A 14,867-nucleotide genomic window follows, 5' to 3' on the forward strand; every position below is an offset into this window, starting at 1 on the left:
AACCTGCTGCTGTATGTATTGTGACTTTAATGCCAGAGTCCTGGCCCAAAGGAAATGAGCAACCCCTGGTAACACTGTCTATCACACAAGGAAAATAAGAAATGAATGAATGATGCTAATGTACATTTAATTTATCCCTATCATGTCATATTATACTACAAGAGCATAGAATTTAAAAAAGAAAAAATAAGTAAACAAATAAAACTCTTTACTCTGAACTCTGAGAAATAAAGTTAGGTCCATAATTCGCTGCACAAAGACAGTTCTTGTAGGTGATTTTTAATCAAACAGCCAAGATTTTATTCAGACTTTCAGCTGTAGCAGCAGACGTAATATCTGAAATACATTCAAAATATTGACTTTCAGTTTTATAGCTTTCTTTTCTTTCATCTTCAAAGAGATGTCAGCACGAGTGAAGGAGGTCATTATTATGCAGAAAAACCAAAATAAACCTATTAGAGAGACAGCAAAAACTGTAGGAGCGGACAAATTAGCAAGCTGGTAAATTCTTAAAAAGAATGAATGCACTGACCAGCTCAGCCACACCAAAAGTCCTGAAACACCACGTAAGAAAACTCAAGTACATGATGACAGAATTACTGTCAACATCTTCAAATCAAGTCAACAACACAATCAAGAAGAAAGACATATCATTGTCAACCAGTAAAACCTGCCTGCATGAATGGAAATGCAGAGGGTTTACAGCAAAGGGCAAAGGACTGGTTACACTGAAGAACATCAATAGTAGGAAGACCAGATTAGACTTTGCCAGAAATCATCTAAAAGAGACAGAACAGTCCTGAAAACGATTTTTTTTGGACAGATGAATGCAAGATTAAGTTGTACCAGAGTGACACAAAGAGGAAAGTATGGAGGAGAGAAACAGCTCGTGATCTGAAGCATACCACATTATCTCTGGTCTGATGGTGAAGGGGGCGTTATAGCATGGGCTGGCAGTGGAACCAGGGCACTAGTGTTTATTGATGATGTGACTGATGATAGAAGCATTAGGATGGATTGTGAACTGTACATGAGTATACTCTCTGCTCAGATTCAGACAAATGCTGCAAAACTGATCAGACACAGTTTCACAGCGCAAATTGACAATGATCCAAAGCATACAGCAAAAGCAACAAAAGAGTTTCTCAAGGGCAAGGAATTGGATATTCTTCAATGGCCAAGTCAGCCACCTGATAAGACAGAAGGCAGAAAGACCCACAAACAAGCAACAGCTGAGAGTGGCAGCAGTAAACAGGAAGAGCATTTTATTGGAGGAAACAGCATTTGGTGAGTTCTAGACTTCAGGCGCTTCTGTTTGTTTTTCTAATTATTCTTCAGCCTCTAACACATAGAGCACTGTATATAAAATTGGCTGCAAATCCCAAATAATATGATTTTCCCCCCTGAACTTTTGGTTTTAAAGTGGAAACTCATTGATTGTTTTTATGATTTTTTTTTTTAATTTAAACTCCACTGCAGTGGCAAAACTACAAACACTGTGACAAAAAATTTATCTTGTGATCTTACCACATCGTTACCACCTAACAATGTGCAAATAGTGTTAGCTCAGAGACATTGTTGAATAGACATCAGTTAACTATTATAAGTGTAATTTTACCTTTAGTTCTGCCATCAGTGTTGACCAGTGGGTGTAAAGCAGATCCCAGGAAGAATCTTTCCAGATGCTGTCTCTGGTTTGCTCAATCAGCTCATTTCTCCTCTTAGACAGGCTGCTAAGCATTAACTGCAAGGATTCAGTTTCCTCCTGCAGTTGAAGGGCAAGACGGCATCCTTGTTTACGCTCAGCTGTGCCAGGACAGGGAAATAAAGTGGGAAGCTGATCTTTTTGGCGCTGCAGCACTTCCACTTTGTGGCAAAGCTCCCTCCTTTGGTCCAGGTAAAAACAAGTGACCTCTGGATCAGCTTTTAGAGCGCTTAAGAACAATAAGAACAAGAGATTAGAACCATTTCTGACTAAAACTGGACCATGAAAATTATTTAGTTAAATCCCAGGATTTATAGCTGTTATTATGTAATGTGTAATAATTTTACTGCTTAGTTTCATTAGATATTAGATTCAGGAAAGGTCCACCTGTTTTAAACGGACTGAGTCTATTATGGTGCTTTTCTACTCTCCCTCAGCACTCGAAGCACTTTATACAACATGCCACATGACCCTTTCACACAAGCACTTTCTTCTATGCTTTTAGGTGCTTTCTAGGTAACATTCATACGCATTTATATTCTAATAGATGCATCAGAGAGCAACTTGGGGTTAGCATCTTTCCCAAGGATATTTGGCATGCAGATTGGAGGATCGAACCACCAACCTTCTGATCAGTAGATGACCCGCTCTACCTCACTCACCTGTAATACGGTTCAACTGACTGCAAAGTCTCCCGCCACTTCTCCTCTGCTCTCTGAACAGTGTCCTGAACTTCCCTCTTCAGGTCATCTTCATTCAACACCCTGTGGCACAGACCATCTCCAGTAACTCTGAGCTCTTCCAGGCGAGCCTCCCCCTCTAACTCGGCACTCAACACTGCCTGCAATGGATTTTGTAGGGTTTACAAGTCAGTATATAACCTTAGTAAAACAAAAAAGCAGTTATAAAAAATCTCCAGGATTCTGCCTGTATGACAGATACTGTCAGCTTTGAGACACACATATAGATTCCAGAAAGTTCCCTGAATCTAACATCAGCTCTGCACAGCAAATGTACACTCCTTAGTTTTGAACAAGTTGGAACAAATGTAGAGAAAAAGAAAGCACCTACATCACGCCCTCATGTGACATTACACACAACTGTAGGCACACCCACGTCACAATCACTTATATGAGAGTAAGAAGATTTGTTGTTCAATATTCCACAAGCAATCAAGCCTTTCTGTCACCTCTCCACACAGGTACTTAGCACATGCATGTATGTATGATACAGAGCATACTTTCTTATAAAATGCGCTAAATAAAATCTGTGATCTAAATGACATAGTGAAACTGAGTATCTTAGTATGTGCAGGCAACATTTTCTTACTTGAGCACAGTGAAGTTTTTGCTCTAATGGAGTCTGAATCCAGGGGCTTTCAGCAAGTGGAGAGTCTACAGCTTGTCTCAGATCACTGATCCATGATTGTGTGGACTTGAATAAAGCCTGAAACACCTCGATTTCCTCCCTCAGAGAGGAATGCGTCTCCTTACAGTCACCTTGTATTTTAATGTGTGAGTTGTTGTATCGTTCCAACAGCTTTTTACTGTTCTCCACCACCGCCAGCTGCTGAAGGTTGCTTCTTTGTAAAGATGACACAAGCTGACTGAGGAGCTCTGTCCTCACCCTGCAGAGAAATCAAAGCTGTAAATGCTAATAATGGGGTCAAATCTAATGTTTCCATGCTAGAGTCAAAGCACACTGAAGTGGTAGATACTACTGTGTGGACTTCTGTGTGTGATATTAAGCTGATAAAAAATAAAAGTGATAGTAGTTCATCAGCATTACATCATTGCATTTTTTAAATTAAAAAATTTACTCCAGCTCGAATATAAAATATATGTAAAACAAGTGCTTTTTATCTACAATATAACAGACCTTTGCGTAATTAAAACACACATGGAGTAAAGAATGAGTCACCTGACAAAACAATACACAGTTTCCAAGATTCCTGACACTTTGGTGAGCATTAGTCAAAATCACAGCACTGAACACTTGCATGTTTTTTTTAGGTTTGTTTGTCTTTACTGTCACTCTGCTATTCTCACGTTTTCACATTTCTGCCTGATATGTAGCACTGGCAGCACTGTCACTTTCCATCCTTCAAAAGTCTAAAGTAAACACATCAGCCTCCATATCTTTATTTGTAATCAGGAACCTCCAACATATTAAAATATGTGTGAATTTAAAATACATTGGAATACTTCAACAATAATATCAATACTGCTCATATGTATTGTTGTAAATAAAAAAATAAAACAGTCAGGTAAATGTTTAAAGCATATTTTCAATTATACTGCAAAGTATACATATACTATATGTTATCAGGCAGTATATACGGGCCATGAACACATACAAGTTGTTGCAAATCTACATTGAGAGTGACACACCTTCAGGAGAAAGGTTTACCTTTGTTGAAGCGCTTCTTCTTCCAGAAGACTTTGATCCTCTTCCTTTGCTGTTTTTTCCTCAGCAGCATGAAGCCACTGCTCCAGATGGTCCCTCTCTATTTGCAGCCTGAAACACACAAACAGCATAAATACGTCCCATGTGCATACCACAAACACATTAATTTGCTCAATGCTCAATGCTATACGTTCAAACGACATTACAGTGAAAAAATGGTTCTGCCACATAATTCATGACTGACTCAGGAAACCAGACAAACCTGTTTTGATGTCTTTCTTCTCTTTGGTTTAAGCACTGTGACTCTGTAAGACTTTTTCTGCTTACAGCTGTTTTACGTACAGAGTAAGAGCAAATTTGACTGGATGGTAAGTTTCAAGGATGACTCTGATGAGCGATTAATTTTTTTTGTTTTGTTTCTAAATCCCCCAAAAGATCGAACCTTAGTAATAATAGGAAAACAAACTGAGGCCAAATGATGATCATTTTATCTTCTGGTCTGAGACGTAGGTCATTGTTGGCATAATAACAGCAATAAAAAACTTCCTCTGGAAATTTTCAGGCACAAGGATTGAAAAGCAGCCAATGTCTAAAGTAAAAGTCTTGAAAAGTGACTCAAGATTATTGCACAACACTGCACAAGCATGCACTGTTTTCAAAATGTTTGGCACAACAATATTACTCTTAAACAAACTTCCTAATATAATTTATTTCCTGTTTTCTTTATGACAATTCCATCCATCCATTCGCTTCCGCTTATCCTTTTCAGGATCGCGGGGGGCGCTGGAGCCTATCCCAGCTGTCATAGGGCGAGAGGCAGGGTACACCCTGGACAGGTCGCCAGTCTGTTGCAGGGCCAACACACAGGGACAGACAACCATTCGCACATTCACACCTAGTGACAATTTGGATTATCCAATTAACCTATCCCCACAAGCTGCATGTCTTTGGACCGTGGGAGGAAGCCGGAGTACCCGGAGGGAACCCACGCAAACACGGGGAGAACATGCAAACTTCACACAGAAAGACCCCGGCCTGATGTTGGAATTGAACTCAGGACCTTCTTGCTGTGCGGCAACAGTGCTAACCACCGTGCCACCGTGCTGCCCTATGACAATTCCATGATGACAAATTGTCAAGTCACCAAGCACGTGTTAGACAAAAATTCCTGCCCAGCAGCTCTCTTAAGTTTGCTTACATGCCACATTAATGAGTGGAGGCTTCAATTTCCTTTTCATTGTAGATGCATGTATCTGTACACATTACACAACACAGATGCACCGCAACACTGTTCTGTATGTGATGTCTATTACCTGTCCAGATCACGCATATTCCTCTCAGTCTGTTCTTCTACTTCAGAGAAGAGCTGATGGGTCTTTCTGACTTTTTCCTGTAGCTGGATCCCTTCCACGGATAGACTCTGTAAGCTATCTGGACCTGTAATAGAGGCCAAGACATGCACGTCCTCCAACAAGCTCTCTGCCTGCTCATCCTGGGACTGGAGCTGCTGACACAACTCCTGCAACAGATAAAAGACAATGCTAATTTGATATTATCTTGTATCTATTGGTGTGTTTTATGTGTTTTCATTATTTCATATGTCTTATTTAAGCCCTTACCTTAAGTTTTGCAAGCACGTCTGCAACATCAGGACCACAAAGAGTAAGGAGGGAGTTTTCAATCTTCTGCAGGGAGTTGAAACACTCTTCCATCCTCCCAGTGATTTGCCCTTTAGTAATCACCATCTGCTTGTAAACATCCTCAGCTTCAGAAACGAGCTCCTTCAACTGCTCTATCTTCTTCCTCATCTGGGTTCCTACCACCTTGACAAATCAAAATGAATCATAAGAACTGATGAGCAAAAAACCCTTTGTAATAGTGAAAATGACTAAACAACTGAAAATGTAATCTAGATTCAAGCAGGAAATAAGTTCACAATTTCAAACAAAACTTGGGACATATTTCATTCAAAGTAGATCATATGAAAACATAGAAAACACATCAAATGTTTAACTCTTTCCTGCCTGGATGCCTACTGGGGGGTAACCCTTGTTTCTCTTTTTGAAACTGAGAGTTTTCTGTCATATTTCAGGCCTGCCTCCGCAGTAAAGAGACTGGGTGTGCATCAGAGATTAGTGAGGGTTACCTCTGTCTATACAACGTTCTAAGGCTACGCTTGGAAAAATCAGGTCTTATTCTAATGGTCATCAAACCACATCTGAAAAAAAGTTGTGACAGGGCCATGTTCACCATTGTGTAGGATCCCCTCTTCTTTAACTTTTCCAACCTTCTTTTGCCCCATCACAACTTATTTTTAGATGTGTTCCTTATTTAAACATTTGATGTGTTTTCTTTGTGTGAAAAAAAGATAAGGTGTTGCATTTTGTCTACATTTTACACAGTCAAATATTTCTGGAAGTGAAACAAAAAACCAAAACTACTGTGTTTGTCTTTATTTCCGTCTAAATAAAGAAAATAACACCAGAGGAACAATGCCTACCTGAAGCTCCGGAGGGGACTCTGCGCTCTGAAGCAGTGTCTGAATCTCAGTGGCTCTACGGTGGAAATGCTGTATACTTTCCTCTTGAAGCACAATCTCATTCTGTTAACAGTGCGAGTGAGGTAAACATCATTATAGTTTAACTTTGAGATCATAACATAACTGAATGATACACAAGAGCTCCGTTTTACCTGTAGTGTCTTGATGTCATCCTCACACTGAAAGGACGGGCACTGAGCAAACACAGCTACTTTATCGCTGGTCCAGCGCTCCACTTCTGACCCCTGCTGAAGGACCCCGTCCCACAGAGTCAAGGCTAGATGTAGGTTTTCAAGGCAGGACTCTGTTCTTTCTGATAACTGCAAATAAGTTAAATATCAGCAAAGTTAACAACCTAGACCTACAATAATATGCATCTTTATCTATCTCATTTAAGATCAGCAACATTCGAAAATAATAGGAAATAATAGGAAATTGGGTGTAGTCAGGTTAATGTATATTATTACAAAAACCTATTATTTCAATTACAATGTCAAATAATCAAGCACAAAGGTTAAACAAGCGCTTTTGTGTTTTGCTGTAGCTTTGCTATTTTTTATCTTGTTAGAAACAGCTGCCCTCTCATTTCTGAAAAGCGATCATTTTGCACCAGGTTCTGCCTCTTAGTATCCTCTTTTCCCTTAGATTGCTTTTACAGTTACATCCTCACATCACCAGCTCTTCTTGGAGAATGCAACAGATTGAATGTGATATCACTGGAGTTAAAAAATAACTTTCATATCACAAAAAGAATAAGTCAAACCTCCAAAGTTATGGAAAATAAATCTTTTTAAAACAAAACATGCAAAAAAAAAAAAGACAAAACTAATTTTTTTTAAAAGACAAAGTTAACAGTGTAAAGTGGATAAGCTTACATCCAGCCAGTGATCCATGACAGCATCAGCTTCGCTCTCAAATGGGATGCATGTGCATTCTGGTATCTGCCGTAGGTGAGTGTGAAGCTGTCTGCAGACACTGCGGACCTCCTCTATACCATCTCCAAGGCTGTTCAGCTCTGCTTTTGTTTCCTGGACCTTTAAAACCACAGACACACAAAAATATGGATTATGCCTAAATGATAAGTTTTCAGCACAAAGAGAAAAGTCAATGCTGTGATATCTTTGTGTTCATTAGTCAAGCTTAACAGTGTGACTTACCTTAGTGTGTAGTCTCTGCAGTTTTTCTTTCCCCATGTAGGAGGTTTTTTCACTCACAGCGCTTTCTGCTCGCTGCAGTGTCGCGCTCAGCTTACCACGAATGCTCTGAAACCTCTTCAGCAGCTCTGTTAGGACACCACACTGCTCCAGTCTGTATGTGACCCATAACACAACACAGAAAAGCTCAGCAGAGTAACACAACTACGAAAGAGCTGCAGAAACAATCAAAGTTACAAACGTTAATAACCACACACTACGCTGGATTTTACTTTTGAGTTACAGCCTTTGTTGCCTCCTCCCAGAGATCCTCCACCTCTCTGTTTTGACTCTCATCAGGGATTTCTGACCGTGACGATGCACCTCGTACGTACTGCACTTCAGAGAGGAGGTCAGCGAGGTGACTTTCCAACTCTGTCAAGGTACGTGTCCTGCAGATAACAAAACAGGATATGGAGAGAAGAAGCTACTGACATTCTGAAAGAATTTAGGAGTTATTATTGTATGGAGCCTCCAGCTACTTATAGAAATAGCAAAAGCTGACCTTTGTATAAAAGTTAGTCAATATTAATCTGCCCATTAGTGTACCATAAAATCTGATATTATTATAACTTAGAGATTATTGGAAACCTTTGGGATGATGCGTTTGTTTTGATGAGTGTTTAGATGTTTTTCTGGTAGTGTGGATCATGTTGGATATTTTTGATACGCCACTTAAATTAAAGAAAATAAAAGTACGTTGTTGTACCAGCTCGGTGTTGTACCTGTGTTGCAGAGCAGGCAGAGTGGGCTCCTGCAGGCTCAGCTCCTCAGCTGCCTTCTTTGTCTCCCTCAGTGTTGCTAACAGGTTTGCTCTCCTCCGAACCAAATTCTCCATTTTTTCTCCGTCTTTCTTAACCTGGGTGGTTCTTCCCATTTGTCTCTGGTCTTTAGTTTCTAGGAGATCTTCTCGAGGTCTCCATGCTTGAGTCTTGTGCTCTTCCTCCACTTGAGTCTCTCCTTCCAGCTTACGCCTTTTGGCCTCCAAACCTGACTCCTCATCTGGCTCACTTGAAGTGGGATCTTCTTGCATGTCCTGTTGCTGTAGGGAAGCATTACCAGACTTTGTCTGACATGTCTCCACAGTTTTAGATTTCTCGTCGTCCTGTATGTTCCGTTTTTCTGGGAGAATTATAGCTTTTGCTCCCCATTTTTCCATCTCCACAACATGTACTGTGATGCATTTCACCACATCCTGACATGTTGCAAGTGCACCATCCATGGTCAGACTAATCCCCACTGCCTTTAAATTACTGTCCACAGAATCAGATTGCTCAGTAGCAGCCTGCAACCTCTGCATTGTTGCATCCAATGAAGGTTTCTCCTGCTCCCAGTCTGCCTCATGTTTCTGCTTGCTCAGGTCTTGGTTTGCCAGCACAGTTTGGATCTCAGTCTTGACTTCTCTCACTGTGGTCAGGAAGCGATCCAGAGCACAAACAGCTGACTGAACTTTCTCCAGTTGCTGTCTGAGCTGCTTGAAATGATGGATGCTACTGTGGAGGCCCCTGCAGAGGGATGAGGCGGATGTGGCTTCTGGCCCCTGACTTTCCTCTTTGGTGCTTTTTTCTGTTAGCATCCTCATTCCAGCCTGCAGCCTGTTGTCCATCTCCTATTCAAGAGACCAGGGATTCAAAATAATATTATACTCTTCATATCATAAGCACTAATTGTTTGAGCACATGGTTTTAAACCTATACCTTTAAATCATGTAATATTGTTGAATCAGCCAAAGTCAGAGAAGAGATATCCACAGGCTGTCCGGTTATCTGGTTAAGTTGTTGTGTGATCAGCGTCTTCTGGTCATCTGCAGACTTCATCAGGTCAGCAATGTTCTCCAGAGATGCCATTCTGACCCAAACACAAAGCAGAAGCAAAACTGAAAAATTTTGCCCTTTGTGAAATAGTCCAAGGAATTTGTGATAGTGGTTGTGGTACTAGGTAGTATAGCCACTGTGTTTGCACTAACTTGCCATTAGGGCTACCTTAACTCATTCACTGCCAGCCATTTTCAAATGGCTGTCAGTGAAACACAACAAGACTTGCACCACATTTTTGTCTCACTGCGCAATCCCTTACGTGCGCAAACCCTGCACCTCCTTGCAGGTCTACTTTTACTGCTGGTGGGCTTCAGTTCAACTTACGTTGACTGCCATTGGCGTCTATAGACGTCAATGGCAGTCAACGTAAGTTTTTCAATTGACGTCTATAGACGTCAATGGCAGTGAATGAGTTAAGAACGTTGTGTCAAACATGCTAATACTGCTGTAAATCTGTTAGCATTTAACAGTCTTTCAACAAGAACGCTGTAAACACTGAACAAACTAAACTAAATGGAGCAACTTATCACTAACTGCATACTTCCACAAACAAACCATATGTCCCACAGACCATATGTCAGTTCATGCAGCCTAGTAGAGTGCATGCACATATAAACACATGCATATAATATCTGTTTTCATGTAGTAGTCGCTTTATATCTCTTTAGCTTCAACATTAACACCCGATTTCTGCATATGCTCTGTGTTGTTACTGTAAAATAAACTTAAAGTAAGTCTTTAAATGGGCAAGAAAGTAGCTACTTTAATTTAAAATTGTCTAATATTTGCAAGGAAAGCACTAACTGTATGAAACGCACATTAAAATTGCTAATTTTTTTTATTTAAGAGGGTAGCTGCACCTGGTCTGTAGGCACACTTGTTGTTCTCTCCACTGCTGATTCAGATACCCCTGCTCTCGTTCCACTTCACTCCAACCCTCCTCCCTGGTCATCGGCTGGGCAAACTGGGAAAACTGGGTATACTGGAGCTCAACATCAAACCAAAGTGCTTCTGTCTCTTTTTTCAAGGTCTGTTGAGGTGAAACATGTTTATGAAACAATCACAGCAATAATATTTTAAGCCAAAAGTTAGAGCTTACAAATAAATTCATGCTTAACAATTGTAAAAACATTCTAGTATGTAGAAGACCACAGTTAAGACATAATAATGAACACATATGTAAGAGTAGGACTTTAAAATGAGAATTCTGGTAAAAGTAAGTGCTCAAACTTGCCTGTAGATGCTTCTTTTGGTTCTGCAGGGCAAGGATAGAGACTGGATCTGGGATAAATGACTCCAAAAGTAGCTTGTTCTCCTGAAGCTGAGATTTAAATGCTGAGCAGAGCTTTCTATAACTTGAGAGAGATTTACACATTGTTTCATTACTAAAATTTCTGAGACTGACTGGGAAGTAAATATGATGCAAAATCAGTGACGTCTAGTAAATCTTACTAGCATATTAGTATTTTACAAGCTGTCAGTTCTAAAAACAACACCAATGTGTAATAAAGTGGGATAGTGAAGCATACCTCTCCTGCACTTCCTGTTCAGAGGGATGTTCTTTTTGAGATGGAGCAGCTGGCTCTGGGATGATGGTCCACTGTGCTTCCTGCTTGGTCTCCACCGTGTTGCTCCTAACAACTGCCTGCGAGGTGAGAGAGTTGCATAGTAACAGTCCAGTAAAGAAAAGAGGAAAAGATGGAGCAGTGAGCCTATCCAATTACCAAGGATTAGCACTCTGCAGCCGGTGCTTTTCCTTGTCCAGCCAATAAAACTGCTGAATTGGTTTCTGGCTAGGAAGGTTTCTTTAAATGAACAAAGTAAATGACATTTAATAGAGTTATTAATGTTTTACCTCTGTAGTCTGCTGCATTTTTTATGAACTGTCAGATATTCAAATATTAATGTCTGCAAGCTCTTCCAGAATGAAACTGTTCATTTATAGTGCCTACTGTAATTTAGAGCAATTTTGTGACTGTAAAATATAATTTTGTAATCTAGGTTCATAGTCCTGGAGCTGGGATTGGTATACAATAGATTTTCTAATACAGTACTATTAGCTGCATAAACATTTTGTCACTATGAAATATAGCATTATATACAAAGATTCTCTTTCTTGGTGTTTTCAAATTATGAAAAATCATGGAGAAAAGAATACACCAGCTGAGTCTGAGTCATGGTGGCACACTGCTAGCACTGTCCACATTCAAAAACACTGGACACCACATCACAGTTTCTTCTTAGTCAGAGTCTGGACAAAACACAGAATGACTGAAATACCCATCCATCCTTTTTCTCTTGCTGTTCTGGATCATGTTCATGTACTATGGCTTTTTCTCTAATTCTTTGTATAACAGAGTCCCAAATTTGGGAGGTTTGTGGTTGTAAATCGTGTAGAATATTAGAATTAGTTATAAAATCGCAATTTAAAGCTAGCGGCTGATCAAATAAAAGGAGATAGTCATCATTTAAAATACAGTCTTGCTATTGCTATGACAAAAGATATCTGTACACAAAAAGTAGTCATAGATTTGCAGTGTTGTTTCATTCCTGCTGTCTAATCCATAGACCCACCACCAAGTCTGGCCAATTTTCACATCTTTCAGTTCAGATTCCACTCTGATTAGCATCCTAAACAAAACTTTTGAATAAATATTTTAATAACAAATCTAATTTTCTTGCAATTCAACATTTATCTTTGTGTTCCTAGATTTAATTTTTGAATTTAAATATCTTGACTTGATTGCATAAAAAAACAATAACTCCATATTACTAGTTTTATTCTCAGAGCTCACAAAGTACCAAAACATAGAATTGAGAAACTGAAGAAAAACAAAATTGAAGCAGATCAGTGATGTAATCTGAGCATACCTGTGCATGAGTTTGGATTTGCTGACTGCTCTCTGCGTAGTGCAGTAGACGGGCTTTCAGCAGCTGCTCTTTGGCTCGAAGTGAAGGCTTTGGATTTTGTTCTGACCTGCCGTCTCTGTTTTTTGTCAGGTGGACCTCACTCTCTGTTGGGACTTCCTGAACTTTCAGTTTGAGGATATCACCATGAGGCTGCACTGACACAACATGAGAAACGGGCGCGAGGTCTTCATGTGGGCTGTCATCGCTTTGTTTCTGTGGGAGATTGTTGCTCGGCTGTGTGTTGGCCGACACGTCAGTCGCGCTCAGTGGGGCGTCTCCCCCAGGCTGCCGTCCCCTGCTGAGATAAGAAATGTTTATCGGGGGGATGTCAGGGGCAGCCAGTTCGAACCGCTCATTCAAACAGACATCTGATTAAGATTAATAGACCGGAAGGATTACAGAGTGACAATTGTAAATAAGAAACGGTCTTCTTCAAGTAAATCGCTTTGAATTCAAGTCACAATTCTAATAACTTGAAAAATGATTTAAGGGTAAGTTCAAACGCAACAAGATTCTAATCAAGTTCTGTCTAATTTAGGCAAATAGAGTTTTCACAATCTAAATTAGACCTTCTTCCTGCAATTTTAACTTCCTTTTGAGTCTGAGCTTCCTTTGTGAAACCCAGAGGAATTTCATCAGTGTTGCCCGTGTCTAACTTTCAGCAAACTTACAAAGAAAACTACCAAGCCGATAGGCATGAACATTGTTGGAGAAATGGCGCCACTTTCTTTGAAACTGCAAAATAGGGCCTCGCCTTTGTAGTTTTCAAATCAAACAGAGCATCAAACTGAAAATTATTTCTAGATGTAGGAAATAAAAGTCTGACAATAATGATTAAAACAGTTTCCATTAAAGAAAAAGGCAACTCTAACAAAAGGTCACATTGAAGAACATTTCTGATTTCTGTTTCTTTCTTAACGTTAGCGTTTTCAGACCTGTTAGCTGGGACTGCAGCATCCCTTGGTTGTGTTTCCTCTACTTCATCTGACTCGCTCAGCTGGTCTGTAGCGAGGCAGGAGGATTTTTTTGGCGTCAGTGTTTCGCACAGCTCTCTGAGGGATTCAACACGTTCCTCAATAGATGCGGCTCCCTCAGTGACAGCCTGGGAGAAATATGAGCTCCTGAGAAGCTGAAGGCAAATCTTTCTTTCTACAGTAATTTGACCATCTGCCAGGCAGATACAAACACAGCACAGTCCCATGTTAATACTATGTTAGAGACAAGTACCTGCTGCTGCTGCAAAGAATCATCGTCAGTCTGGTCAGTGTGGACAGTGTTAGTATGCGTTTCACACTGCACAACAGAAAATGACTGCTTCCCTTCTCTGATCTTTGACCACAAGATCGGAATAAAAGCAGCCATTTCTCTGCGTGCATCCTGTGCATGACAAAAGCAAGCAGAAAAAATTTTAACCAAAGTTTTTAGGAAAAAAATAGAATATATCAAATTTATCAGATTAATTTGTGAAGACGCTCACACACAAAAAGATTCTTGAAAAGTCCAAAACAAATCCTGTATGACTGGATCGTATTTGACCTATTATTACGTGTTATTTTCCACTATATAAAAACATTCACTGTTTTATGCCTATGACCAAAAAGCAAACCAAAAGAATATCACAGAATGACTTCATTATAACTGAGATGTAGTCTGTTTCTTTTAACACTAGAATAAATATAATCCCCTTTTAGGTAGTGATACTGATTATAATGCAAAGTAAGAAAGATCTACATGTGCTTGTGAATGATTTAGGTATTTGGTTCAGGTCTTTACATTAGATTTAACTCTGAATAAAAATGACTGGATCAGTCAGTCAATTACAGACTATGTGTGCAGTTCCTGTCATACCTCCCACTGATTTCTCACTGAGTCAGAGAGGAGCATCAAGTCCTGGAGCTGGGATCCAGAGCAGAAAGCCCCAAAACCTTCCACTGCACAAAGGAACTCTTCGAGCATGGCAGGCTGCAGAATTTTTAAAGCTTTCTGCACAGAAAGACATATAGCTGTAAAGAGATGCACAAACGATACTGGTAGCAACACAAATCAAAATACCAGAGACCTTGAAAGAAAGTGTTTGAATTATGAATATTCAGGCACGTTTCAAGGCCTTGGTGTTTCAGCACTGAAAGCATCTAAATTATATTAAAGCCTCTGTTTTAAACATTTAATAAGCAACAATTGGGTGGATTTCTGCCTTTAAACTCACCTTGAAATGTTGTCAAAGTAATAAACCGAGAAAATAATAAGCAAATCAGCTGTGTGATCACTAGTAATTCAATTACATTTGTTGATTTGAG

General features: G+C 39.8%; 1 protein-coding gene across 1 annotated transcript in view; it reads right to left on the bottom strand.

The window, feature by feature from the left end:
* Positions 1 to 14,867, bottom strand: part of syne2a (spectrin repeat containing, nuclear envelope 2a) — an 88,119-nt gene that overhangs the window by 62,271 nt on the left and 10,981 nt on the right. Inside the window, exons 25-44 of the mRNA XM_085432275.1 lie at positions 14,419 to 14,553; positions 13,798 to 13,947; positions 13,506 to 13,672; positions 12,532 to 12,868; positions 11,190 to 11,305; positions 10,895 to 11,015; positions 10,521 to 10,690; positions 9,541 to 9,691; positions 8,569 to 9,452; positions 8,077 to 8,235; positions 7,808 to 7,958; positions 7,526 to 7,684; positions 6,803 to 6,970; positions 6,612 to 6,713; positions 5,731 to 5,934; positions 5,425 to 5,630; positions 4,115 to 4,222; positions 3,035 to 3,332; positions 2,368 to 2,546; positions 1,619 to 1,934 (exon numbers count right to left, since the gene is read on the bottom strand). Of these exons, the coding sequence (XP_085288401.1) occupies positions 1,619 to 1,934; positions 2,368 to 2,546; positions 3,035 to 3,332; positions 4,115 to 4,222; positions 5,425 to 5,630; positions 5,731 to 5,934; positions 6,612 to 6,713; positions 6,803 to 6,970; positions 7,526 to 7,684; positions 7,808 to 7,958; positions 8,077 to 8,235; positions 8,569 to 9,452; positions 9,541 to 9,691; positions 10,521 to 10,690; positions 10,895 to 11,015; positions 11,190 to 11,305; positions 12,532 to 12,868; positions 13,506 to 13,672; positions 13,798 to 13,947; positions 14,419 to 14,553 (4,281 nt within the window). The remainder of the gene's footprint in view (positions 1 to 1,618; positions 1,935 to 2,367; positions 2,547 to 3,034; positions 3,333 to 4,114; positions 4,223 to 5,424; positions 5,631 to 5,730; positions 5,935 to 6,611; positions 6,714 to 6,802; positions 6,971 to 7,525; positions 7,685 to 7,807; positions 7,959 to 8,076; positions 8,236 to 8,568; positions 9,453 to 9,540; positions 9,692 to 10,520; positions 10,691 to 10,894; positions 11,016 to 11,189; positions 11,306 to 12,531; positions 12,869 to 13,505; positions 13,673 to 13,797; positions 13,948 to 14,418; positions 14,554 to 14,867) is intronic.

This window comes from Copadichromis virginalis, linkage group LG15 (genome assembly GCF_057382275.1).
Source record: "Copadichromis virginalis isolate Kocher_CV1m ecotype Utaka linkage group LG15, C_Virginalis_male_GT1.1, whole genome shotgun sequence".
In the NCBI taxonomy this organism is placed as follows: domain Eukaryota; kingdom Metazoa; phylum Chordata; class Actinopteri; order Cichliformes; family Cichlidae; genus Copadichromis; species Copadichromis virginalis.